General features: G+C 34.9%; 2 protein-coding genes across 2 annotated transcripts in view; one reads left to right on the forward strand and one right to left on the reverse strand.

Annotated features, from left to right (window-relative positions):
• Positions 1-2229: 2229 nt before the first annotated feature.
• LOC149782008 (7SK snRNA methylphosphate capping enzyme-like) lies at positions 2230-25894 on the reverse strand. Its single transcript, XM_089933414.1, has 4 exons — positions 24287-25894; positions 16770-16988; positions 14927-15053; positions 2230-8758 (listed from the first exon to the last, which is right to left on the reverse strand). Exons 1-4 carry the CDS (start codon positions 25556-25558, stop codon positions 8502-8504), a joined length of 1875 nt encoding a protein of 624 aa, XP_089789540.1. The 5' UTR covers positions 25559-25894; the 3' UTR covers positions 2230-8501.
• Positions 25895-25941: 47 nt separating this feature from the next.
• LOC149782009 (uncharacterized) overlaps positions 25942-27645 on the forward strand; it is a 158920-nt gene continuing 157216 nt past the window's right edge. Inside the window, exon 1 of the mRNA XM_089933411.1 lies at positions 25942-26013. The gene's annotated coding sequence lies outside the window, so the exon portion shown is untranslated. The remainder of the gene's footprint in view (positions 26014-27645) is intronic.

A 27645-nucleotide genomic window follows, 5' to 3' on the forward strand; every position in this document is an offset into this window, starting at 1 on the left:
TTAATCTGTAAACTTGGATAACAAATGGATTCCAGACTAATCCTAAGAGATAAGAATTTATTTTTACCAAGTACCTTATATATATATATATATATATATATATATATATATATATATATATATATATATATATATACCTATTATAACATGAGAAGCCAAGCACATTTTTCCAATCACATACAATAACATTATACTCTTTTATTTAATCATTTTCTATTCTCACTTGTGTGCTTTTTTTCTGCCAGAGACCTCCACATGCACCTATGAATGCTCCGTGATCACATTAAAACCCCCAGATCCACTTGTTAGAAAATTATCAGCTGGCAACACCAAGAACTGCATACAACCATGTTGCAATGCAACCCCTGCTTACTAGCAGTAAATAGAGGGGCCACTTAGGTTACTGCCACAGGAGTTAATCATATTAAACTCCATACAGAGCAAAATAATTTCCCGCATCATCACTAAAAAGATCAATCAAAGGGATTGATGCTCTACTGGAAGAAAAGAATTTCCATGAGTTCAAGATAAGACCATTTCTTGCTTTTAGCTGCATTATTCATCAGTGGTAGCGAGATTTTCAAATTAGCTGCTGTAGTGGATATAATGGTTATCAGATTGGCACCATTTTAAGACAAAGTAGACATCATTAGAAATCTTTTGGTGAAAATCCCCAAGTCAGGGAGTAGTAGTGGTGTGATTTTCAAGACAGCTGTCAAGGCAGCCATATTGGATGTACGAAAGGCACCAGTTTCATTTGAGACAAACTAAGTATCACAATTCTGCTTGTGAAAACCCATAAACAATCATTTCTCTGATCTGCATGTAAATTTTCGATAGCATTGGGCTAAGCACATTAGGGTCATAAAATGTTCTAAAAGTGAAACAAATTAATATAGATGAAATAAAACAATAGTGCAGATATTTACATAGTATTCTATATTCCCCAAGTTATAACAAGACTTAATGTCAAACTCCTTCGTTGTTTACTGTAAATAAATGATATCCTTTGTTTTTGTTAGCAAATGTTTTGGGATAAGTAATATTTTCGCAAAAACCACCATGGTGGTCATATTTAGGGTAAGTCATTTTGATTTAGGACCAACTACCGGTAGGCACCATAAGAAATCTTACAATGAAAACCACTATGTCAAAATGACTTTCACTTTAAGAGTAGCAAAAACGAGACTTTCAAGATGACCATATAATATGTCAGATCAGCACAATTTTAATGTAGAATCAACAAAATTAACTTGTTCATTGAAAACCTCATGCTGATATGACCATTCATTTAGGAGAAGTGAGAAGATTTTCAAGCTGGCCACTAAGGAGGCAATATTAGAACCAGATCAGCAGATTTTCACTAGAAATGATACAAAGTCTTCTGGTGAAAACACCATTTCAATAAGATTTTCCGTTCAGGAGTAGATCTAAGATTTTCAGGTGGGTTGTTGTGGTGGTCATATTTGACCAAGATTGGCACAATTTTTATTTGGGAACACCTAGACATCATAAGAATTGGTTTGGGTGAAAACCCCATGCCAATATGACATTCTTATGAGTGGTAGTGAAAATTAAAAGATTTTCAAGATGGCTGCTATAGTGACCATACTGGATGTCAGGTTTAGGATGAACAAGACATCATAAGAAGTCTTTAAGTAAAGATCTCATGCTGATACAACCATCCTTACAGGAGGAATTGATATAACAATCACAAGATTTTCAAGATGGCTGATGTGGTGGCCATATTGGATGTCAGATAAACACCATTTTCTGTTTGGATAAACTAGATATCATAAAGTCTTTTTTTAAAGTGAAAACTGATCTTTACCTTCCATTCAGAACACGTATCAATAACAAGACTTTCAACATGACCAGTGTGTGGTAGCCTTTATAGACATCACTGGAAGTCTGTCACTTAAAAACCCATTTTGACATAACCTTCCATTTTGGTGGAGTAGTGATACGAATTTTCAAGAAGGCCACTGTCATTGCTATAATTGCTGTCTGAGCTGCACCATTTTCATTTAGGAACAACTAGACCATGGGATGAATGTTTGTGTAAAGTTTCATGGCAATCCCCCTAGTAATTTTGAAGTAGCAATAACCCATGATAATGGATGGATACTTGAAAGACCATCCCATAGTGGTCATAGATGAGTGAGCTAAACAGACTGTTCTGTATTCTTTTAAGATGAACCATACATGAAAAACTCGGAAAAGCACAAATAAAGTGGCAAAAAGTTTTATTCAGCACAAGAAATTCTATTAAATAATGAAGTTAAGCAACATGAGTGATGACAAAAATTCTGTCTTTTTCAGAATTACACTCGATCATTGTGAGGAACAAGCTAGCACTAATAAACAAGATGTACATTACATCAAATGCCAAAGTATTCATTTGTAACTAATTTTATGCATTTTAACATTTATTCTATATATGGGTTCGCAACATAATCTTAATTTTATTTTCCAAGTTATTACAATCCATGCGGCTGTGCTCTAAAATAATTTTTTAAAAACAATTCACTACTTATTTTCTTATGTCTGATGTGGACTCTGACATAGAGTAACTGGTATCAAAATCATGGCATAGCAGATTATGCATTTTTATGCATCTTTTGGAATATGTTGTGCTCAAACTTGTAGAAACATAGATTATTTTACAATTCTTTCTTCCCTGTTTAAATGAATCAGCAGTGCTGGTAAGCAATATATGCTTGAAGATCGAGATTCTAGCGTTGTGGCCCAAGTAAGATTATTTGCTCACTGGGGATACTATTTTTGGTAGCAACAGAAAAAGCATGAGATTCCTTAAAGGGAGTGTTCTTCCTCTTCAGTGATGCTGACAAGATTTCATGTAATGGAGGTAAATTCCCCCATGCCACCAAAATGAGGAGAGTAGAAGAAGAAAAAAATAAAGTGGGAGGAAGAAACACCCATAGTTCAATATTTACCGAGCACTTCAATATCTGTCTTACTTTTTCCTGCTCCACTCTTGAGTGTTATTGACAACAAAATCTTTAAAAGATATTGCCTCATGTTGTATAAACATTAATAATTTGCTCCCGAGTTTATCTGTTCCTTATCTGTGTATGAATATTATTCTGTACTGAGAACTCCCTTTTACAGTCTGTTGTCTGAAGAGGCTTTTGCACAGCATCAGATAGTTGGGAAACTGTTCTTTATGGCTGTTATGTAAAAAATTTCAAATCTCACTGGTATTGTCTCTTGGAAATCTCTCTTCCAAATAAGCTTTTTCACTAATAAATGTGTCACTTTCTTGAATCTGTGCTTCGATGGATACCATGCCAGATTCCTTACCCGTTCCATAATGCTCTATTATGGTTTCAAGTCCATCAATGCCAAAGTCTGCTTGTTGAGATAGGTATTTCGATCAAATAAATATCCTAATTTTTTAATTACATTTCAAGTGCTTATTTATTCAGTTTTTCTTTCTTTCTTAAAATTGCACTCTGCTTTTCAAGTGCCTGTATTTAGACTTGGCATTCTGCCTTCTCCATATTTTGAAATACAGCTATTAAAAAGGGTGTGTGGGACTGACATGCCCATCTGTTTTTGTCCATCCAGCATGTACATTGAACTAGTATTCAACAGCATTTTCAGGTTCAGGTTCAAAATCACTCACTGTATTTATTTCCATTAACACTTTTCCCAGCTACAATAATCTGATAAACTACAAAGTTTTATAAATCAGCATCATCATCACCATCATCAGCCAGTATTTGCAGAACAAATATCATCATCAGAAGACAAACTATGTTGGGTACCAGCCATTTTGGGTTTCCTAGGCAGTGAGCTATTTAGACAAGTATTTTTAACATTGCAGAATGCTTGTTCCTGGGGCCAATGAGCCAATCAAATTAAGTTTAACCACCACTCACATCAATCCAAAGAACCGAAGATGTGTAAACAGTTGCCTACCTGAAAAACAAAAACAAACCATGCGTGATGTCACAAAAAGTGCTATGAGACCTCTATTTGTGGCATGATTTATGTCACAAGTACTCTTAACGTGCAAACAAGTTCTCCATGGGCAATTCATGCACTCTCACCATGGCAGCATCTCTGCCCCATCTACACAGCATGGCGATTTCTCACTGGGATAAGCTCATCTTATCTACCCATTAACAGCATTTCCAACATTGTTTTTGAGGACAGTTTCTTTGGAGTCAACAGTCTAAAGCCTGGTACACCATACTGGGAACCAAATACTGATTAGAGCTTGGAAAAATAATATTGTTAAATTAGACTTACATATTGACAGAAGAGATTTAATTTAAAAGAATATTTGCTTTGTGAATTTAGAAATCATTTTTGAATGTGATTTTATATAAGTGTTTTTCCTGGAAATATGAAAGGGTATTCAAGTTTTTAACTCTAGTAGGAGCCAGGTGGTATGGAGACATTTTAATTTTAATTTAATGCCAGTAGACAAAGTAGCTTCTAAAGGACTGATGCAGACCTGTCATTCTGACGAGTCCGTCTCAGTAAGGCAGTTAATTTTGTTCTGTAAGACTGACCAGTTTTGAGTAAGGCAAGAAAATATCAATAACTGCTACTGTAAAGCTGAAAACATAATTAAAAGTTTGATGCATCGACAATAAACATTATGTTCAGCTGAAACATTTGTAAAGTACGTGTAGACTTTATTTACCACTAGTACAGTTGCACAGACTCTAGTTACAAACCATATGCAGCTTAATGGCTTGATGCTATCTCTCAGCTTGACATAATTCTTGGAAATTCTTTTCCATGATGACGGCAATCATATCTCCTGCTACAAGACATACTCAAATTGGCATGTGATGTACAATAACGTATTTGTGTCCTTTCCAGCTTTTATTCACAAGAATCTGAATACTTCTTTTTATTCTTCTGTGTTGGTTATTAACACTTTTCTGGAAGCTTATCCTCCCTTTCGTCTTAAACATGCATCGCTTTCTGCACTCCATTAAATTTTTTTTATATAATCAACAGTTTGTCATGCAGACGCTTTGCATGAATAGGTACAGCATAAAGCGTCTGAGGTGCTGCTGTAAAGTTAGTCTGGTTCCCTGATTAATTTCACTAATTCTAAGATGAAACCTGGATCCAAATAAAACATGGATGAACCAATTATCTGGATTTTTTGGCAACGATCGTTTTCCATAGATTTTGCTAGTATGTCGTAAGTCTGTATTTTAAGGGAAATTTTCGTAACACTTATGGCAAAATCGTAAGAGTTGGCAGGTTTGCTGATGTATTCATTTCTGCAATTACATTCTTCCGAAAGAGATTTGTTTATAAATTTTAATATCAGATGGGTGGTTTATGAAATAGCTTAAACGACGTCTTAAATTTAAGACTAAGTAACATCCGCAAATATTGCCAGTTAGACATTCAAACTCGGCCCTGGAAACTTTCATTCTGCATTTAAATATGAAATCAATATTTATGCTGACTTTTCAAAAATTTTATGTTGTTTCTAACCAAAGCCAAAGTTATTTTAGCTTCTAGCTAAGGGGTCTCAAACATGCGGCCCGCCAAGCCGTATCCTGTGGCCTGCAAAATAATTAGTATCACAAGCTTTCATGAGAAATAACAAAGGTGCTGTGGCCCTTGGGCCATTGAAAATGCCCTCATGCGGTTGTTGGTCTGAGTTTGAGACCCCTGTTCTAGCCTATACTAGTTCTTTATTGTACAATATGATGAGAAATTTGTTTGAATTGAACACCAAGAAAATAGTAGGCCTGGATCAGTATACTGATAATCTGGTACAAATCAATATTACATGCTGATACTTTAACATATAATTATTCTTAAATGTGTTCATTCAAAACAAATTTTTTAAAATTCAAACAAACACTAGATTCGTCAAAACTCATGTTCTATCAATGCAACAAATCAATGACATAGGCAGTTTTTTGTATGAATCAATCACACAATACAGGATGTAAAACATATTGACTATGTAGAAATACAGGTCTTGGTTCTAGTTTTGCATCTGCACAGCTAATGGTGCATCTAGTATATTCTTATAACCTTGGTAAAATGTAATTTTTCATTGTAATATAGCTCAAGTGTGGCAAATACAACATATGTTAACTATGCTTTAATAACATTCAATGTATATCATCAGTACACATTTTGTATCAGAAGTTGCTTATTGTGATGTGATACATTCCATGTTGAAAGTGAGCTGATAATTCTGGTATTAACTCAGCCTCACTAATGGAAGATCTTATGGTTGTTGTGGACTATTGCATCATGCTGGTTAAATGCAAACATGCTGAGATAAGTGGTTTGCAATAATTTAAGTCTTTGTAATAACAGGATACAATTTCAATACATAATAGAACAAGTGTATAGTGAATAGCACATTATACATACAGCTTGTGTTTAATAGGTACTAGTGGGGGATGGTTGAGCTTATTGACCAATGACATGGAACACTGGTCAAGGTATGTAGCCTTAAAGAAAACTTGCTGTGCTGAAACTTATTTTTTGATCCTAGAATTTGTAGGTTTCTTTTCACCCTAATTGCAAGCCATCCAGAAAGTCTGGTCAAGAAACTGAATCTTGCAACACCCCCCACCACCAATTTCCTTGACATACAATTAGTAAGATGTTTTGACTCCCAGACTCCTAGGATCTCTTCCATATCATAAGTGCAAGCCCTCCTTTGACCTTTTGATCCAAAAATCAACAGGCTTCATCTTACCCCAAATGCACTCTGTGACTGCTGTGGTGGCCTAAGTGGTTCGAGTGTCTGCTTCAGATGTGGGAGGTCGCAGGTTCAAACCCCAGCCAAGTCATACCAAAGACTTACAAGAATGGTACTGGCAGCTGCCTCAACTGGTACTCAGCATAAAGAGATTAGTGTTAGGTCTGGTCGGCCTGCTGCCAGGATAATGTGTTAGGCAACACTATAAACTGCCACACTGCAGATATCGTTAACAACATGACTGATTCTTTTTAAAGCTGCGTAAAAGACCAAATCTCACACACATACCTCTATCTGCAAAGATTTGTGCAGGTCTACAATGTAGAATCAGAAAAACGCTATTGAGCAGAAACCATTTTATTTCTTTTAGTCACACTGACTTTGACCTTTATCTTTTGAACCCAAAATCAAAAGGCTTCTTTCAAATCTATCTTCTGACCCAAAAAGCACTTTTTAGGTCCAAACGTGTAGCTGCCCACAAAGTGTGGTCAAGGTGTGTTAAGTAGAACTGATGTTATTTTGCAGAAAACATTTTTCTTCTTTCAGTCAGTAATCTTGACCTACAAACTTTTAAACCCAAAAATAGATTGGATTCTGCCATACTTGAGCAGAAACGAATAACCATATATTTGAATACAAATAAAGTTTTCCAGGGTTTTGTCTAGCTTTTCAGAAATTCCTAATGTCTGATTTGGACATTTTATGAGTAGCCACAAATTTAAATTAAATTGGCCACATCGGTGTGGTTTTGATTTTGAACAAATCACTTCCAAGAAAAATATAGGATGTAGTCTCCACAATGAACTGAACAGGGAATCAAGATTTAGTTCTTCTTTACCATCTGCTTTCAGCACTTAAAGGAAAGTTTATGGTCATAATGAGTTTGAAGATGAACATAGAAAACAACACCAACATCCATCTGAATTTCAGCCTAATTCTATAAACTTTGCAACTCCTTAAATGTCATGTAAATAGAATTAGAAGAGTGAGTTATTTTCAATTCAGCTGGTTTGGGAGTATCTCAGCAAGTGGGCAGAATCTATAAATACTAAAGCAGTTGAAGAAAAGAGGATGTATTTAATATCTTTATTACAAATGACAAATATTAAAATCCTATTGGCTGAAATACATTCAATGAATATTCTAAATATTCTAACAGGAAAATATAGCATTCATTTAAATTCTGTTCCACACCCTATGCATAAGCCATACACAAAGCTTGTTCTAGTTGGTAATTTAGAACTAATGTTACTGTGTGGAACCCATTTTCTTCTCTGTCACAGTGACATTTACAAGGCCGACAAGAGGGGTGGCCAACCTGGGATATATCCCTGGTGCCTGGGCCAGACAACACTTTTTAATTTTATAAAAAGAAAATCTTGTTTCTTACCCCAAGGCCCATGATCACTCTCTATGGCCCTGGATATTTACCTCCGACCCCAAAATAAAGAGACTTTGATAACTGTGGATGCTGATAACTCTAGTTATTGTGTGAAAACAAAACTGGTAACAAATGAATGGATGCAGGAAAGGACATCACAACATAATACACTCTGCTTTAAAGCAGGAGTATGAAAATGAACTTTGAACATCTTCCTAAATATTAAGAAACTGAAAAGTTCATCATACAGAACAAATATTTTTGAAGATGTTGAAACCAGAATACATATCATCAAGTTTTAAACTCATAACAATGCACCATCTATTTTGATGCCATGTAAACTACATAGATTACTATTTTCTTCAGTCAAGTATGTCAGTAGAATGAAACATTTTAAATGTTCCCATCTTGCTTGGATGACCCATTTTGAATGGGATTGGCAGCCTCAGACAAGGGTTCTAATGACTTGATGCTGGGGACTTCTTTGTGACTTGTTGCCTCAGGCATGTTTTCTGGTGAATTGATGGCGATTCCCCTTGTGGCTGGTTTGGGGATGTGACCTGGATGGGGACTTCGGGAAGTTTCCTCATATTTTGGACTGTTCTGTGATGTTTCTGCCTTTGTGAAGAGCATGATTGGTCGTCGGAATCCTGCAGAATAAAAAGCATGCTAATAACTGCCTAGGTAAATGTGATTTTAACCACAAGTACTAAGAAATGTCATCCTCTTTTATTCTCCATGTTTTGGAAAAGCCTATTATCCGTTAACTACCACATTTTATGTAGCTAGTTTGAATTAGGAAGATAAAATGTCTTTTTGGGTTATGAAGTATTTTATACATTAAATTACTATGTGAATAGTCTTGTGTCAATTAAATTATTCTGTGATGCACAAACATTAAACTAATTTCCCTAACAATGAAATACAACAAGCACCATACATTAAAATGAACTTTCTGTGGTACAACTAATTGTAATTAATACTTGTCTACTATTACTACACTGCCATCTCTTTTCCTGGTGCACAGTAATGTAATAGTAGCAGGAAATGTATTACTACAATTAAACTTAATGTCACTGACACAAGTGCTGGAAATGTATTAGTTTCTTGACTAACTTAAGTGCAAGCCATCCACAAAGTCTGCTCATGGAATTTAATCCAGAACAAGAGTTATTCTGCAAAAATGTCTTTGAATCACACTGACCCTGACCTTCAAATATTTGATCCCATAATCAATATGCCAGAAGTGCAAGCCTTGCACAAACAATGGTCAAGGTATGTGGTTCAGACCTAAAGTTATGTAAAAAAAACAACCACTTCTATCCCTTTAGTCATGTTGGTTTTAACCTTTGACCCTATCACTCCTTTCTTTCCTCTACAAAGAGATTTGGGTCAATAGGATGCTTTTGCTGCAAATTTCTCCCAGAGCTGTTGGTTACCCATGTTATGAAAACAATTGTTTCAAAGTTCCTCTAGTTTTTTTAATCTTCATCCATATCTGAGAGCAGCACATCAGCGATTATTTGTTTAATAGTGAAAGACCCCAATGCAAGGACATGTCATGTCAAGGTTCCCCAAATTCTTTTTAGCAGTCTTACATGTAAATGTTTTTCTATTTTTACTACTGTCAGGCATATTCACTGATAGAATGACATCATTTGCACAAATCTAAAAAAGGGCCATTTTCTGTCAGATATGATCAAGTCTGTTAACAAGTGTAATTTTACAAAAAGTTGTTAAAGGTTTTTCGATCTGTCAAACAGAGGTCATTCTGTAAAATTTGGTAAAATTCCATTCAGTAAAAGAACTCATTTTAAGATTTCCCCTTTTCTTTTTAAACTAACATAAGTCATTTAGTATAGTCATATATGATGGTAGACTGGCATAATTTATTATAGAATTAAATGATCATGGTTGGATATTTATCAATGTGTAAATTTTACCTAATCACTCACAAAGATAACAAAGTTTTTCAGACTTTATTTAATTTGTGATTGATTAGGTAAAATTTACACATAGATAAATACCCAACCATGGTCATTTAATCCTTTTAATTCCAATTTCGTCCTTATTCAGGTCTAGGGGAAATGTTCATATTCAACAATGTACACTTATCACTATATAATCTTGCTGACAAAAAAGAAACAGCACCCAACATAAACATGAAACTATAAGGGTTTAAAACCTGCCATCTTCAATCTGAACACAATAATTAAGGATTTAAACCCAGTTTAATATCAAGTTTACACTGTGCCCCGTGTTAACGAAAAACCTATGGAACATAATTTTTGATTTGTTTTGGACTGACTACAAGAAGGCAAAAGTTATTCTGACACGCATAATGCATGTATTGAGAAAGTAGTAAAGTTTTTTTTCAGCAATGTTAATATTTATGCCATCAGAACATGTGAACAGGTGGTTTTCCTGAGCCCTGCTTATTCCCTATTTGTGCCTTAACATCAACTTTCACTGTACAATGCAATTCAACCCTCAAACACGCAGCCCACATGTGGCCTGCCAAGCTGTGTCCTGTGGTCTGCAAAATGATTGGCATCACAAGGTGTAATGAGAGACAACAAAGGTGGTGTGGCTAATGGGCCATCAAAAATGCCCTCATGTGGCCCTCAGGGTGGTGAGACTTTAAGACTATATTACATGCAGTCATTTTCAAGGACTCCATGATTCTGCAAGTAAAATTGCTCCAAGAGTCAGTAAATTGCTATATTTAGCAGTCTGATGGAAAATTCCCCGTCAAGGTGAGTTGGGGGTGTCGAAGCTTCTATAGATGATAATGATTAACACAATGTTCCCAATGCAACTACCAAATAATAAGCAAAGATTTATCACAACTTTACATATCAAAAGGGGTAAATGGGAAGAAAAGCTTTATTTTTCTTGGACATTAACCAAGAACACACACTTTCAGATGTGTTGGCACAGTGTGATGAAGGATTGGTCTTCTTATCTATTTCACAAGAAAAGACTTATGGAGTAGATTATGTGGTAACCAATCAATCTGACTAATCTGAACACTAGAGTGCATGGATTGACTATTTAAATATGTTCAGAGCAAGCACCCAAATAATCCATACAACAATTGTATCTTAAATGACTAAACAGTTTGCAACCTCCAAAACTTATGTTAAAAACTCAATATTGACTCGATTATGTATTTTTTCTATCATTATGTGGATGCTGAAAATTTCTGGTTTATCCCCAAACTTTAATTCAATGGCTTTTCCAGGTTGGGAACTTTTTCCCAATTTCCCACTAGTGTGGGAAGCCTGCAAATTTGACAGACCACACTCCAAGATACTTTGGTCAACTTCTGATAACCGGTTTTTGAGATTTTATTTAAAGATTTTCCCTTATTCTTGTGACAATGACCATATTTAATAGTGGTTCAGCATCATCTAAAATTTAAATGCCTTCATGCCAGGATGCTTTCTGTAAAAGCTGTTCAAAAATCTGTGTAGCAGTTTTTGCACTGTCAATTTGTGTTTTATTAGTTTTCACAGTAACATGGCCTTATCTGATCACAGATCAGCATCATTTCGTGCAACATGAAAGTATTTCCTATAGCAGGGCCTCCGTGAAGATTCTGAAAGCGGCACTATTTTTTTACTGACTAGCTGTTGGTGACAAATTTGTATAAACTTAATTTTTAACTGTTCACTGATATAAGTGACTCGGGCCACATAATAGCTGTTTTCACTATCTGTGACAGTCAGTGGATCATGTCAGTGGATGAATAAAACATTATACAAACATGATTGGAACTAAATGCAAGTTGTCAGTCAGCTTTGAGAAGCAATTAAATGAGATTAGCAGGAAATATAGAATGACCAGTGGATATACTATATTGTTAAACAGGTCAGCAAAAAAGACTATCATTTGCACATCTCCCTAATTTATGTTCATTGGAAACTTTGGGCGTGAAACTTACTTGGGACTTCTTAGTGATTTTAGGGATTATTTACTCAGATAACACATTTTTGTGGAACGAACTGAGTAACACAGGATGGCTCTACAAGGATGCTAGTTGTTGACTGTAATGTGCAAAAGTAGCTTATATCGATGAAAAATTAAAAATTTACTTCATAAAATATGTATCAAGCACAAAGAATAGGGCTATCTAGCTCTGAAAAACAAAGACTTATATCCAGCTGCATCTGAGGCAGCTATCAGGTTACTTGTTGCCCCTATTTCTACTGCAGACTGCAAGAGCGGGTTCAGTTGCCAGAATCTGATCAAAACAAACTTATGAAATTCTATGGATATATCTACTCTGAACAATTTTATGAGAATTTCTATTGATGGGCCCATTGTTGAAAATTTTGTTTCAGGAAGGCATTTAAAAAATGGTCTGGGGAAAAAATGAGGTGGATATTGTTGAAGTGTCAGTGACATTGTTGATAAAGACTAAGCAGTATTTTGTATTATCAGTTAATAAGAAACATACTTATTCATTCTTGTTTTTCATATGCTATATAATGAACTTCATGTGTATATAATGGCACTGTTATATTTATTAATAATTATTCTTGTGCTTTAAATTGTAATAAAGACATGTAAAAACTGTTCTATTGTCATGTTTATACAGATTTAAAAAAAGGACCAATATAATATCAGGCATATATTTAAAAAGTCCCTGCATTATGGCATAAAATGGCTCCTATGGCTTGAAAGTGGCTCCGAATTTTGAAATTTGGAGAATTTCATGGCGCAAAGAAAAATATTTCCAATTGGGGCCCTGCTGCATGGATGTTTTTGGTCATGTAAATTCAGTTCAGCAGTTGTTTAAAGACTTTTCTGCTTTTAATAACAGTGGCATATTTAACAGCAGATTGGGTATCATTTGTATCAAATTAATAAGTCCCTATACCTGGACACTTCCTACCAAATTTTTCATTAAATTCTATTCAGTGACTTTTGAGATGACATATTTCTATATTTAGTAACTGCAGCCATATCTGATTGCATATCGGCACCTTATCTGATTGCATATCGGCACCTTCTGGTATAAACTTTAAAGGCTTTCATGTTCGTAAGCTTTCTGTGAAATTTGTTAAAGTTCTGTTAGAAGGAATAATGAAGTTTTTAAAGGCTTTTATTTTTTTTTTATAATGGTGACCATAGCTGACTGCAAATTTGCATCAATTGAAATAGGTTGAAAGGTCTTCATACCAGGAAGATTTCTGTAGAATTTGGTCAAATTCTGTCTATCGTTTTTTTTAAATTATACAAAAAGGTCATTATAAGGATTTTCTATTTTTAGTAATGGCAGCTGTATTTGATATCTGATGTTCATCATTTACAAAAAATGATAATGCCCTTGATGTCAGAATCTGCTTTGTCAAGCTTAGCTGAAACTGCTGTACACAGGATCATACCATAAACTCAGCTGGCTTATGGCATGGGGAGCTAACAAGATCAATGATACTTGAATCAGCAGGGAAGAAAAATTAAGTGTCTTGCCAATTTTATCCAAGGTTTAGTCACTACAATGTAGATGTCAAAACAGAGAAACCTATTTAATGGCACCGAATTTAGGTCTTACTGGATAGTTTCGTATTTTGACACCCCCCTAATTTTTAAGGTAGAAGGCATGAACCTAATTATCACAAGCCTAGCATTTATAAATTCACACAGAAGCTAAATCTGTAATGTGGTTGAGATTTACTTTGAGTTAGGCTTGGAAATGGGTTGGCTTGTTGGTGACTGCCTGTCACAGTTAGATGAGCATTGGAGATCAAATGCGTAACTTAGGCTGCAAATGAGCAGCCAACTTGGCTTACATATTTACATGTGTCTGCTACAGAGGTAAATATCTAAAAAGCTAGATGGTTGAGGGGTGATCAAAAGTATGCTAATTTTGATTCTTTTAGCTGCCTTGTCACAGGAAAATATTGAAAATAGCTCTTTCCTGTCAAAAATGAATGTAAAAAAGAGGGATTGGTGGCAGTGTTGGTTCACTATAAAAGCCACCAGTTGCATTTGGAATTAACCTGATTGCTGCAGTCAAAATCTCACATGTTTTCTAAAAAAATCATTAGTTTGTTTTTAGTTGTGTCTTCGGTGTAAAATTATTCTCATTTTTCTGCAATAGGTCATTGTCAGATGAAAATTCACCAGATAAACTGTCCAGTGAGACCTTTGTACATAGTGCTGTTATAATTAATGAACATTCAGAGGAAGGGAGACAACTCTGTAGTGTGTGTGTAATTTAGATTTTTAAACTAGCTTTAACAATTTTTCAGTCATATCGCTAAGATGTCTGCAGTGTGGCAGCTTATAGTGATGTCTAGCACTGGGACATCATGCAGCAAACATGTACCATGATGTCCCACCCAGTCACATTATCCTGACACCAGGCCGACCAGTCCTAACACTAACCTCTTAATGCTGAACACCAAGCGAGGCAGCTGTTAGTACCATTTTTGTAAGTTTTTGGTATGACTCGGCCAGGGTTTGAACCCGCAATCTCCTGAATCCAGGACGGACACTCTATCCACTAGGCCATCGGAGTGGTACAACTCAGTAGTAATTTAATGTATTGCATTTTTTTTAAAACCGTCCTTTCTCTATGTGAAAAAAAAATTCCCATAATGTTACATTCCATCCTTTCAAAAATATAAAATAAACTGTTATCATTTATAAAAGCACTGCTGAACTGGCCAAAAAGAAGAACAAGGAAATATACAACAATCCATCACTGATGCATATATCTTGTTCGTAATCAAACTGTTGAAACTGCCACAATAAAGACTGGGGACCTTAACAAAAACCCACAAGTTTAAATTCTATTCAAGCATTACCTTTGGACACATTAAATGGTACATCTTTGAGTTCACACGAGGTGAATCCTACTTCCTTGGACAGCAGGTACTCTTTAAATTGGTCAGGTTTGAGCTGTATGCTCTGGAAATTTTTATGAATCGTCTCCTGAAAAACATTAAAGTATCTTTATTACCTGATTAAAATGTGCTGCTTTATTTTAGTCAGATATTCCAATACAAGAATTAGGCAGAACAAGGCATGTGACAATTGATGTGTTCAGGCACGTTCAAAGTTGTGGATAATAATTTATATGACCTGTTTTTGAATACAAACTTGGAACCAAAAGTTGATGCCAGAGAGATGGATCAACACTGTACCATGTCTTGCCCTTTTGCAACAATTTTTGCAGGTGACACAACAATGAATGATAAAACATTTTAATACTGTGGATGATTCCTTTAGTGCCATCTGTCTTGTAAAAATAATAATAAGAGTCCATAGAAAGGACTGACTATTTAATAGCTGAATAGAATTTCTAGGAATTCAAGATAAGACCATTTCTTCCTAAATTCTGATATTCTTCAGTGACAAGATTTTCAAATTTGCTGCTGTGGCTATCTTGCTGGTTGTCAGATTGGCACCATTTTTATTTAGGATGATCAAAATATCATAAAACTTCTGCTGAAAACTTTCAATCTTTGAGAAGTAATAATAACAAGTTTTCCAGATGGGTTTTATGGTGACAATATTGGGCATCAGCCTGGCAACATCTCCATTTAGTACCAACTAAACATAATAAGAATACTTTTGGTGAGACTTTCACAATGTTGAAATGAACAGCCTTTTAGAAAAAGTAGTAATAACAATATTTTCAAGATGGCCATTATGGTAGCCATATTAGATGTCAGATCAGCACCATTTTCATTTAGGCAGAACTAGACATCATAGGAAGTCTTTCAATGAAAACACCTTTCATACTGGACCCATTAGTTGTTTTGTAGAAACCCAATGATGATATTACGATCCATTCAAGAGCAGTGATAATATTTTCAAGATGGTTACTGTGATGGCCATACTGGTCAATAATAGATCAATACCATTTTCATTTCTGACAAACTTGACTTCAAAAGAAGCCTTTCAGTGACAATCACATATTGATATCACCTTTCTTTCAGGAAAAGTAGTGATAACAAGATTTTCATGCTAGCTGTCATATTGGCATATTGGACATCTGAGTGGCACCATTTTCATTTAGGTTGACTAGATCATGGGATGAATGCATGTATAAAATTTTATGGCAATCCTGAAAGAAGTTAGAAGTAGTATTGATAATAAACTTTTGCTAAAGGACAACAGACCATCCAATAAGCTCTTCTGGTCAATGACCAGTAGAGTTACGAATGCCTTGCTAATGCCTAGGTTTTCACTAGAACTTGCTCTTCTGTCAAATTTTGCCCTGAAAAATACCAATATGTTTGAGAATCTAGTGTACCAGAAAATAGATGATCTATGAAACTAAGCATTCTTGATCTGATTACTATTCAACACAAGTATTTACTGGTACATTTTACCTATGATCGATCAGTATTTACTTTGTCAATTTCCACTTTCAAAGAGACAATTCTTTTCAACAGAGTTTAAATTATTAATTTCTTCACATCCCTTCTATAAGAAATTAAGTCCATTTTTTTTTAAAATTCAAAAATATGCTAGTAAGATTCAGCAACTTCATAGCAAAAATCTGTGGACAACAGAAAAAGCTGCAAAATTTGTTTTTACTTTAATGAACAGCTGTTTGAAAATTTTAATTGCCTCTGGTGACTCTGCTCATCATTAGCACAAACAAGGTATCCACTTTAGATAACTTAATAAAACAAGTACTGTTAATTTCTTTTTCTTCTTGTAAGAGGACCAGGACTGTGGCTCAAGCACGAGTTGACCACCTGGACGAAGCTGCCTGTAGATTCTCTTAAAAACTCGCTTCAGCCCGCTGTCTCCCCAGTTTAAATGGATCCACTTTGTAAGGCTGAGGGCAAGAATTGTGTCATATTTCTCCTTCTGAAACTCCAGCAAGTTGTCACTCTCCAGCACATAGTTGCCCTAAAATATTGAAAATATTTTTATTACTGGCAGAACAATGATGTCAAAATTTACATGACAAATCAATGATAATCTAAGTTTATATACATGTATGTGCACGTGATGTCTAGGTAGAGCAAGAGGTACAAATGCCACAGATCATTAGCCCAATTTATAAAATGCAGCTGCTCTGGTCATCTATGTTTGAAGACACAGTTTTCTGCTATATGTATAGACACTCTAACTCCCTATAAAAGTAATAAACATTCTCCCTGCCAGCACACAAAATCTGCACTATGTGCCTTGAGTGTAATGCAGGATTCTCTTGAGACATCAAAGTGTGCATACAAGTACATGTATGCATGCTTTTTTATTTTTGCATGAAAAATTCCAACTGCAGTCTTTCTGTCAGTGAACTTCTTTTATATTTGATCAATTTCTACAATGCTCAATTATGTTGTGTGTAGGCTATCAAAGTTCAAGTGATTGTAGTGCTCAAAGAATTTTTTTTAGATACAATTGTGCCATGGTGACTTCAAACTAACTCTAATTTAACAAGTCTAGCCTCCAATTCCATGTGCCCAAATGTGACCTTGCTATTATTTGTTACACAATGTTGCAATTGCTGTACTTTAAATAAGAAAAGAAATAAACAATATCATATTAAATTAGCTTGTGTGTTTATTCATATCTCAAAATAGTTCAAGTAAAGCAATGTTTTCCTCCATATCCTGATGTCAATGATTGTCCAATTGCTCTATCAATGAACTCCCTACTCCTTGGATCAGCAGTGTTGATGTTCCTTAAAATCTGAAGATGTCTTGTTTTAAGTTTATACAGTTTCCCTTTATACTTTTGATGTTACTCATAGGTATCGTATGTTTAACATGTGTTGCATTACTTATTTTTGAGTTACTGTCAAAACCATTCCTTGGTTTGGTCTTTCCTTTTTATCTTGCCTCTGGCAAAGGATGGCCAATTCTAAAGCAAAGACTCAAATGCCATGATGCACCACCTTTGATCCCTTTATAACTTACAAAAAATATCCCACATTTGATCTAACCTCTCCAGATGACAAGAAGGTTATCAACAGCATGTTGTAAACATGTCAGCATAAATCTGATTACTCAGCCATGTACCACTGCACCAGTCATAGTGACTGCAGGAACAGTTCTGGATACCAGGAGACTGTCTGGTTTAATTCTTCTTTTACAAAATTGATCAGAAATGATATGGGCCCTGGATGTCAGATGTTTTAAGCATTGTACTGTAGTAATAGGATCAGTTGAAGCTACACTGGCTAGATCAAAGCAGACAAAAAGTTTAATGATTACTGGTGCCCAATAATTGTTTGATCAAAAGACTGATTGCATACATCTGTGTTTTGACACCTCACACTGATTAACATCACTAAGCATACTTTTAATCCATAACATTTTAAATCATTGTATAATTTATAAAAATAGTGCAAAGATCTTTTGTTTGCTGGAAGATCAATTCACATAAATGTTAACTGTCATAAGTTGCAGTAAAATTAGCCATTTTTCATTGTCAAGTACAGATGAACTTCCTTCTTTGACTGATTGTCACATATACTTTTTTCGAACGCAACATCAACTTCTTTGGTGCCAAGTGCAAGGCTGCACATGAGCCTGACTCTTGCTATAGTGTATACTGGCTGACAAAAAGTAAAGTTACTGCATCCAGAAAATGGAGAATACAAGAAACAGATTCATGGAATGAAACACGGAAAAGGTCCTTTCCATGGGTTGCGAAATGAGAAAACAATGGAACATAAGTAGCCTTATGAACTCATTTCAGCTGATTAATCAAATAGTTAAAAATGTAATTATGTACGCAATATAATTTAAGGTATTAAATTAACTGAGTCAATCATAACTGTACTCAAAGATAGCAAGGCAACCAAGTGAAATCAATACTTTGTAAAATAAAGAGCCTTGTTTCAGACATGGAACATAGTGGGAAAATTAGTTTCAATGAATTCATGAAATGGTACTTTGAGATATCCTCAAGGATGATAAGTTTCACTATTACTTGCAATGAAATCACGGCATCAATATTTTACTAAATGAACAAAAATGTTAGTGGTTTTATAAGAAAGAAAAAAATAAGGAATCTTGTTTGGTGTTATCAACAGTTAGTCTGGTTCCCTGCCCCATAGACTCCCTGATTCATACGATACTATTATATACCTCTCCAAGAACTAGACTAATCAACAAAACAAAAAGCAGTGAAGTAATACACAAATGTTTTCATGTACATGTGATGGTTGTTGAAATTAGTTTCCACACCTACAGTTTTCTGCATGTCTTGTGCATTATGTTGGAGGTCCCTTGGTAACTCATGCCCTCACCTATAAAACAAGCATTAATTTATTAAACAGCCCATTTCCCACCCCAGCGGTTTTCTCTATGTCTCATGGATTATTTTGGAGGTCCCTCTCTAACTCATGTCCTCGCTTATAGTGCGGTCTACGTTTGTATATCAAAGAAGCTATGAATTAATTCACTGGGTTCTTTCACTTGGCTGCTTTGTTATCTTTGATCACATCTGTGAATGAGTAGGATAATTTAAGTTAGTTTAATTGTTACTTGCAATACAATATTATAACATGGTTCAAGTGGTCAATCGACATGAGCTGACCTTGCACACAACCGTGATCACTAGCTTTTTACATAAGTAATGTAGAACTTGCTTGCCTTTAATTTCTTTTAATTATTCCAGTTCCTTTATTTGCTTCGATATAAAGAACATAATTAACATGATAACACAAAAGCAAGTCGGCTTTAGATCAAGTGTAAAAAAAATGTTTGCATATTGGAGATTAAAACACACTTGGCAGTTAATGGTTTCCCATAGAATCTTCCACACATAGCTTTGATTTCACATTTGATTAAATCCAGATGGAAGCCAACAATAAATGCAATGAAGTGAGCGCATCCATAGGAACTGATATAATTTTCATCTAAATTGTACCACTTGCTTCCTCCACAGGAAAAAAAAAAAGGTTCAAAATCAGAAATTGGGTTTCCTGCTTTGCAACACATTTGGCAGTATTGAATAGGTGCAACACATGATCCCTCTGCAGCATATGAAAATGTGCTTGGCGAAGTATGTAATTTTTATTTAACTGTCCTTGTTGTGACATGTTTTTTTCAGGTAGGCAACTGTTTATGTATTTTTGTTCTACATGTATGACATGAATGGTTGTTGAACTAAATTTGATTAGCATGTAGTGCCCTGGAATAAAAATTATGGTGTAGTTGGAACCTTCCATCAAGAAGGTTTTACAAATGCTTGTTTGAAATACAGGTTGCCTAGAAAACCCAAACTGTTTGATTCAAAGCATGGTTCATCTTTATATTATGATTTCATTCGGCAAATACTAACTGATGATAGCAGTGTGACAATTTTTAAAGTTATGAAGTATATCTGATTATCTGAGCAGGGAAAGTGTAAATAGATATACCAGCGAGGATTTTGAACCCCAAATAGTGCTAAATGAGTCACTGCAGTCAGATGAACATGTTGGATGGACAAAATTAGAGGGCATAACAGTCAATCTCCCTGTCAGCCATTTCAAAATTAAATCTAGAAAGGGCAGAATACTGAGCCTAATTAAAATACAGATAATTTAAATGAAGCTCTGTGGATCATATGCTACAAAACCATATATCCATATCAGGGTTAAGACGAAATGAATAAATAAGGATGAAAAATATTAAATTAAAATGTAAAGATATTTATTTGAAGACCTTTGTCTGCACAAGCAGACTATGGCACTGATGGACCAAAAACCCTAATAAGTATGAAACAGATAATAAATATGGCATAATAGTCAGTAAACTATTGATTCAAGAAAGTAAATTTATGTTAGTAAAAAGTCTTATTTTAGAGCCTATATATCCAAAATATAATATCTCTGAGCTCTTGAAAACTGAACTTAACACCCATAAAGATGAGTTTCCCAACATATTCAAGGTGACAAAACTAGTTATGTATATGCACCTTAATATAAAATCCTGGCAGCATCTCTGCTTAAATTGTACATGGAAAACATATTTGGATATTCTCTTTTTATGCAGAGGTATTTAACCAGTGCATGAAGACGCTGATGGAATAAATAAAATTAGCTCAGAATCAGTGAGGGTGCAGATTTAAAAAATTATCGCCATGTACATTTTTTTTTTTAAATTATAGAATTATGGACTGGATATTGTCAATAGTTTTCCTTCTTTATTAACAAATACAAGTACCTGCGGCTGCAGTCGTCCTTTGCATGTGCAGGAAATAATGATTGGTATTCATCCTCATTCCCATAACTGAATTTGCTCTAGATGAGATTTTCTTGGCACAAGAAAATTGCATGATTTCTTCTATTTGAAGATAACATGTTAATGTCTTCCAAGTGTGAGACATGAAACTGGTAAAAAGATGTTTTTAAAGCATTCATGCTATGCATAAACAAAAAGGGCCTGGTGGTTAAAGCGAGTTAAATGGAGCTCCATTATATGGCCTAAAACATTTAATAAACTCACTGATAGCCAACAGATAGCAAGAGATCTCGGAAACGCTTAATTAAGCATATTTGGACACCAAGTTTTGATCTGGGACACAGAAAATCACTAAGGCGGGAGTCCTTCATACACATGTAATAGGTGTGCGGCACAATTCAAAGACTTGTCAGTCCTGCTTCAGCCACCTGCTTTGTGGGAAAATGTGTTGATCAGTTAGCTGTGCTGATATTTACAATGCCAGAATTCAGTGACTGAAAGACCCCTTGATACACACACGTTGCCGTTTTATAAGAGTACATAAAAAAGGACATGATGCAATAGCTGTGCGGCAAGTTCGAAGGTTTTGACTGGCGACCGCGTGGGAAACTGTAGATATTTACAGCGATTGAATTCAGAGGCAGAAAGACCCAGAGATGTACATGTGGTCATTTATAAAAGTACATCAAATAAGCAACTTTAGCTTTCGTTATTGTGTTCATTCCAAATGTAGTGGAATAAGCAGTGCATGTTACCTCAGAATCAAGACATGTTGAGACAAAATGCCATTCGTAAGTGGGTGACAAGACACCTAAAAATGTAAACTTCACCTTCTTCTGTTAGGAAAGCGAAAACGACTTCGCCCTGTGATTATTTAAGAGGTACATTGACTGACCATACCATATTTTTTTTAAAATGCCCCACGCCTTAGCCGGTTATTTCTAGTGTTGTAGCGAAATTTGCCTAGGCCTAGTTTTTATATCAATTACGTTGACAAACAAACTCTTGCCCATTCACAAGCATTATGTTTTGATAGCTGATTGACCATTAACCCTTTTCCAAGTAAGGTAGCTATCCTTTGATGATAAAACATAGAAACTTGTGTTTAAAGATCAGAATCGGTGATCTGGATATATATTAACTGCCTCTTATACACTATTTCGTCATAAAATTAGTTTGAAACTGTAAGTGAACCAGTAGGCTTAATGGGAAATAATGGCGGACTTCGCTAAGTCTGGGATGTACCAGTTTATTAGATCGTCTGTTTTCTTAAATCATCTGGCAAATATATTCAGAAAAAATATATAAAAAAACATTGAAACCAAAGCCTATGTATTATTTTATTAAAGATTTAACTTTAAAATGTAAATTATGTAGGTCAGAAATGTGTGGGACAATGCTTGTGGAATTTGTGAGATGCGCTTTAAGGTCTAAGCTGTTTTCTGACTTGACACGTATTTGCAAAATTACGGGAAAAAACTGCAAATCAGGTACTATTTATTTGCCTAAAATCACTACAAGTACACTGCTGTCAGGCATTTCTGCGCACCTAAGGTTTTCATTTCCAAAACTGAAGCAAAACGCATACCGAATTTGAGCGATTGACAAAAATAAAATACAGCAATGCTTACCATCCGAAAAGATGCAATTGTCACCAGAATATTCTGTTCAAAATATTATTAATTTTGGACACAGAGGATACCACCCCCGTGTTTTCCTAACTTGCGATATGTCGGCCTATTCTGCGCATAGCTTCGAAAAGATGTAATGTTTATCCATCGGGCTACGAAAATGAAATATATTACATTGGATTGTTTCTGTCAGCAGTTCTGTCGAGTACTTAGATCAGGTTTATAGCTAGTTTTACAAAATTAATCGTAAAAATGCCAATAAATTGCAAGCGATATTACGCAAACTAAACCGATTTTGTAAAAAAAAAAAATTGTGTAGTGTAACATTTCATGAAAAATAAGCTATCACTGGAAGAGAAACAACAATGAATAGGATGTAATGTGTTTACGTCCTCTTGTTGATAAGGAAAAATTACTACAGAATTTAGAAAAATACTATACGCCTGGGAATTTGTTGAGAATTTATGTTCTAGCGGCAAGAAAGCACGTTGGGTAGTAGACGATTTTGTATGTGTGGGACAACTTCTTGCAAAATTGGAAACTTGGATTAAAATACAGTTTTGTTTTAAGGTACACATTTCCATCTTTTATATAATGTATTTATCTGTATGATTCTAAAAGATGCAAAGTAAACATAATTTTATGGGTTACAGGTTCAAAGTCATGGAGTGGGTCTTCACACTGCCATTTAGAAATCACATTTTTATGTGCATTTCGAGTCTATATGTGGGATATTTTTGTACACTTTATGAATATCACTTTTCTTAATTAATGTATGATTGTTCTTTCTGGATACAACATGGATTTTTGACCCAAAATAGCATGTGATCCAATGTTTACAGAAATGACGTATCGTTGCACAGAATTACCTGATGCACAGAATTAGCCTACATGGCGGTACGTATACAAATGAATAAACCATAAATTTGCGATCCTGTCAATAGACTTTTGTAATGAAGCTATATTATAGTGAGTGATTACATTACGAAAACCTCCCATCTAAAACTAGATGCACTCAATCTGTGTTGATTCTGTAGGAAATAAGGGATTGCAACTTTTGATGGTGGGACTCCTACTTTTACCAAAATGGGAGTCCTGGACTCCTAGTTTTAAAATCCTAGCGAGACCTCTGAGATAGTCTGTTTGAAAGGTTGGTTTTTTTTGTCTTATCAATGAGAATTGCATATAAATATATATATAACTATATCTCCAATATGCATAATGGAAAAACAAGCAGTATGTCAACATACATAAAAGTGCAGCACCTACCTTTCAGAGATGGAAAGACCATCATGTTCATCTATGTATTTGTATATATCACAGGCTGTGTACCATAAATTGTATCGATATGCAGCACACGTGTATCATTTCACCCCATAATGAATATACTAACCTGCATGAACATAACGTTATGTGGAAAGGTGGCAATACTTCTGTCAACTGGTGGAGCAGCTATAGGCCCAAAATTGAGTGAACTGGAAACTGGAAACTTTGGAGTGTCAATTTTGGATGAAGAGATGTAATGGCGAATATTCTTACGTGCAACTGAAATAAGATGTGGATCTATATCAATGCCAATTATCTTGTGTGGATGAAAGTTTTTAGCAACAGCTAATGTTAACTGACCAACATTACAGCCAATGTCTAGAACATCCTTTCCTTCAAACCATTCCAATTTCAAACACTGAAGTCTTTTATCATTTTCATGATCTTGATTGCGGTAGCCATAGTAACGATTATAATTCCCATATATAAATTTTGTCCTTGGCTTTTCCTTTTGTGGGGCAGTTTGTGATTTTGGTGGCTGACTTGATTGGCGTCTAATATTTTTGGGTGGTGTGGACTTTTTAGAATCTGCTTTAACATTCTCATGAGGTGGGCTATCTGAAGTAATTAACAGAGAACGAGTCACCAATGAAGAGGCTTCCGGGCGTCCACTACAACTCATTGTCCTTCGCCTGTTTTTACTTTTTGGTGAAGTCTGTGGAAGAACTGGAGACACAATTTTATCACAAACTTTTGCTTTTGATGTATCAGCTTTTAATGTTTCTGAAGCATTGCTGCTAATGGCTGAATCATCTGTTTCAATTTCAATTTTAAGAGCTTCCATCAAATCCTTGTTTTCACTTTCTAATAATGAATCATCTCTCTTCCTTGCTTTGCTGTGTCTCTTTTTCCTTTTACATTTGCTGACAGAATCCAAGTCTGATGAATTAAGATTTAATGGATCAGAAATATTTGATGGGAACAAAACCTCAACATTTTGCTTGTGAGATGGAGTAGGAAGCGGAGATGACCGTGGTGTTTCTGCATTCAGAATTTTTCCCTGTTCATCATGATACAAGCTATTTAAGTTTAAAGGATCTTCAATATTTCCACCCAATAAAAATTTGGTTGGAAGCACAAATGAAGATTTTAAACGCTTCCTCCGTGGCCCATGTGGGACACTCTGCTCACTTCTTACTATCTGGCTGTGTCTCCTCTTTCTCTGATATTGGCCGCTTGCTCCTTGGGCTGGGATAGAGAATCTGGCAGTGTCCGAAACCGTAAACGTCGACAAGCGTTCCTGACGTTCCCCTGACGTCGATGTAAGGTTTTTCTCTCCACACTGAAATTCCGCATGCTCAAATCGAGTCTTTGTTGGTGTTTTTACTTCCACGCTCATTTTCTACTTAAAAGTCAGCCATCACAAACTCGTACTAAAACGCTATCTAAACGTTTGCAATAAAATTGCACATGCTTTATATTTACATTCAGTCACTTCCGCTAAAGCGCCTCCTGTTGGACGATCCTGAATATAATATATAATTGGGTCACAATAGCAATGTAGTATCCCACCGCCACAAAATACGCAATAACCGACTTGTTGTCAATCAAGGCTGATGCTTTCTTAAAATTTAGGTGATTTTAGATTAAATGCTTCAATGTAATTTCAAAAAATATCGTCACAAAGACAGTAAAAACGTTGAAAATAGCTTCTGTTCCGTCGCGTTTCTCTGTGCACAGATGAGCGCGATTAGCGCATGCGTACACCAGTGGATGCTGGGATTGAATTATACCGGAAGTCGAAATTTGTCGTCTGTTAGAAGTTTAACTTATGAATGACAGAATAAAATGACGGTAAGATAATAATAATAATAATGAGGACTTTGTATAGCGCCTAATCGTTAGAAGCTCTAAGCGCTTTACAACACTAGACAAGATATATAACATAAAAAACCCACATATAATGATATTATTACAAAAAAACAAACACCATGAAATTAGAAAATTAAAAACATACTGAAAATATTTAAGCCTTAAATTAAGGTAGGGAACATTATTAGGTCTTTAAGTTTGATATTGCAGTCGAAATAAGTGAGTTTTAACAGAACTCTTGAATGGGATCATTGTGTCTTTGTGTCTAAGTTCAGTGGGCAATTCATTCCACGTTGCTGGGCCCTGGTATGCAAAAAGAACGTTGTCCTTATGACTTCGTTTTCGTAGTGGGAATATTGAGTATATATGAATAACAGACCAAATTTAAAATTTCATCTCAGGTCAATAAACATGGCATTTTTGAGAAGGGCAAAGCATCAGAAATAACAAATTAGCAAATAAAGTATAGTCCTTTTCAAGGCTTTTGCTCGTAGCAAGTGGAAACAACTTATTTTATTGCCTGGGAAAGAAAAAAAATCTCCAGAAAGTGAGCATTTTTTTAACAGTATATATATTGAAAACAAATCCAGCAATGGAAAGGTTTATTTGGTTAATTAATGAAGCAGTCACTAGAGAATATAACCAGACTGTTCTTGAGGTATAATTTACAAATGTATGTGGAATATAAAAGGAAATTTTTTGGGAAATCGACCTCAGCCAATCCAGAATTTGCTGCTTTAATTACTCAGAATTTATAATTATGAGTGTATGTCCAATCCAAAAGCCTTATTATGTGTAAAGCTTGTTTTAATTCATGTGAAAGTGAAAAACAAATGGAATTGGTAACATCTGCCTCCTTACTTTTTAAAAGAAATCTATAAGGACAGTGTAACAAGACAATCCAGGTATTTATTCCTTTTAAATGTCTACCTGTATTAGAATTTGTTTAGACTAATTCATCTAAAAATATTGTTTTTATGACTGAAAGTTTACATAAAGTATTTATTTTTCTCTAATATTTTCTTTGAAAGTTAAATACAGTACTGTATATACTTTTTATTTTTATTTATTTATTTACTTTGCAGTTGCTTTATTGCATAGTTGGATTGTGCTGGCATTTTTTGTCATAATAACATTAACTTGTTTTCTAAACAATGTAAAATTACAATAAAATCACAGACAATAAAAGTCACAGCCTGAACTGTGAGTAACTTTAAAAACTTCAAAAGTTTCTTTTAATTATTATGGGGGGAGTCTTATTCTTCAAATAGAAACAATCACATCTCATTTGTGAAGATAAGGTATAAATTTGTATTAATCTTTTTTGATACTATATTAATTTCATATCCAAAGGTATCAGGTTTTCTACTTTTTTTGTACCAATAGAGCTACCATAGTTCAGTAGCAAACATATAAACTGCACTATTGATGAAATACTTGCAAGTCACATTGCATATTCTAAATTTGACTACTTGTGGATAAAGATAAAGATGCCAATTGATAATAACCTGGGTAATAAAACAAACAATTGGGTACCCGTTAAAAAAAGTGTTCCAAGCTCAGATCAAGACAGACTAATAATCACAATTTGAGGCTCATGTCGTATATGCATTT

Source organism: Sinohyriopsis cumingii, chromosome 15 (genome assembly GCF_028554795.1).
Source record: "Sinohyriopsis cumingii isolate HCF-2022 chromosome 15, ASM2855479v2, whole genome shotgun sequence".
NCBI classification, from domain to species: domain Eukaryota; kingdom Metazoa; phylum Mollusca; class Bivalvia; order Unionida; family Unionidae; genus Sinohyriopsis; species Sinohyriopsis cumingii.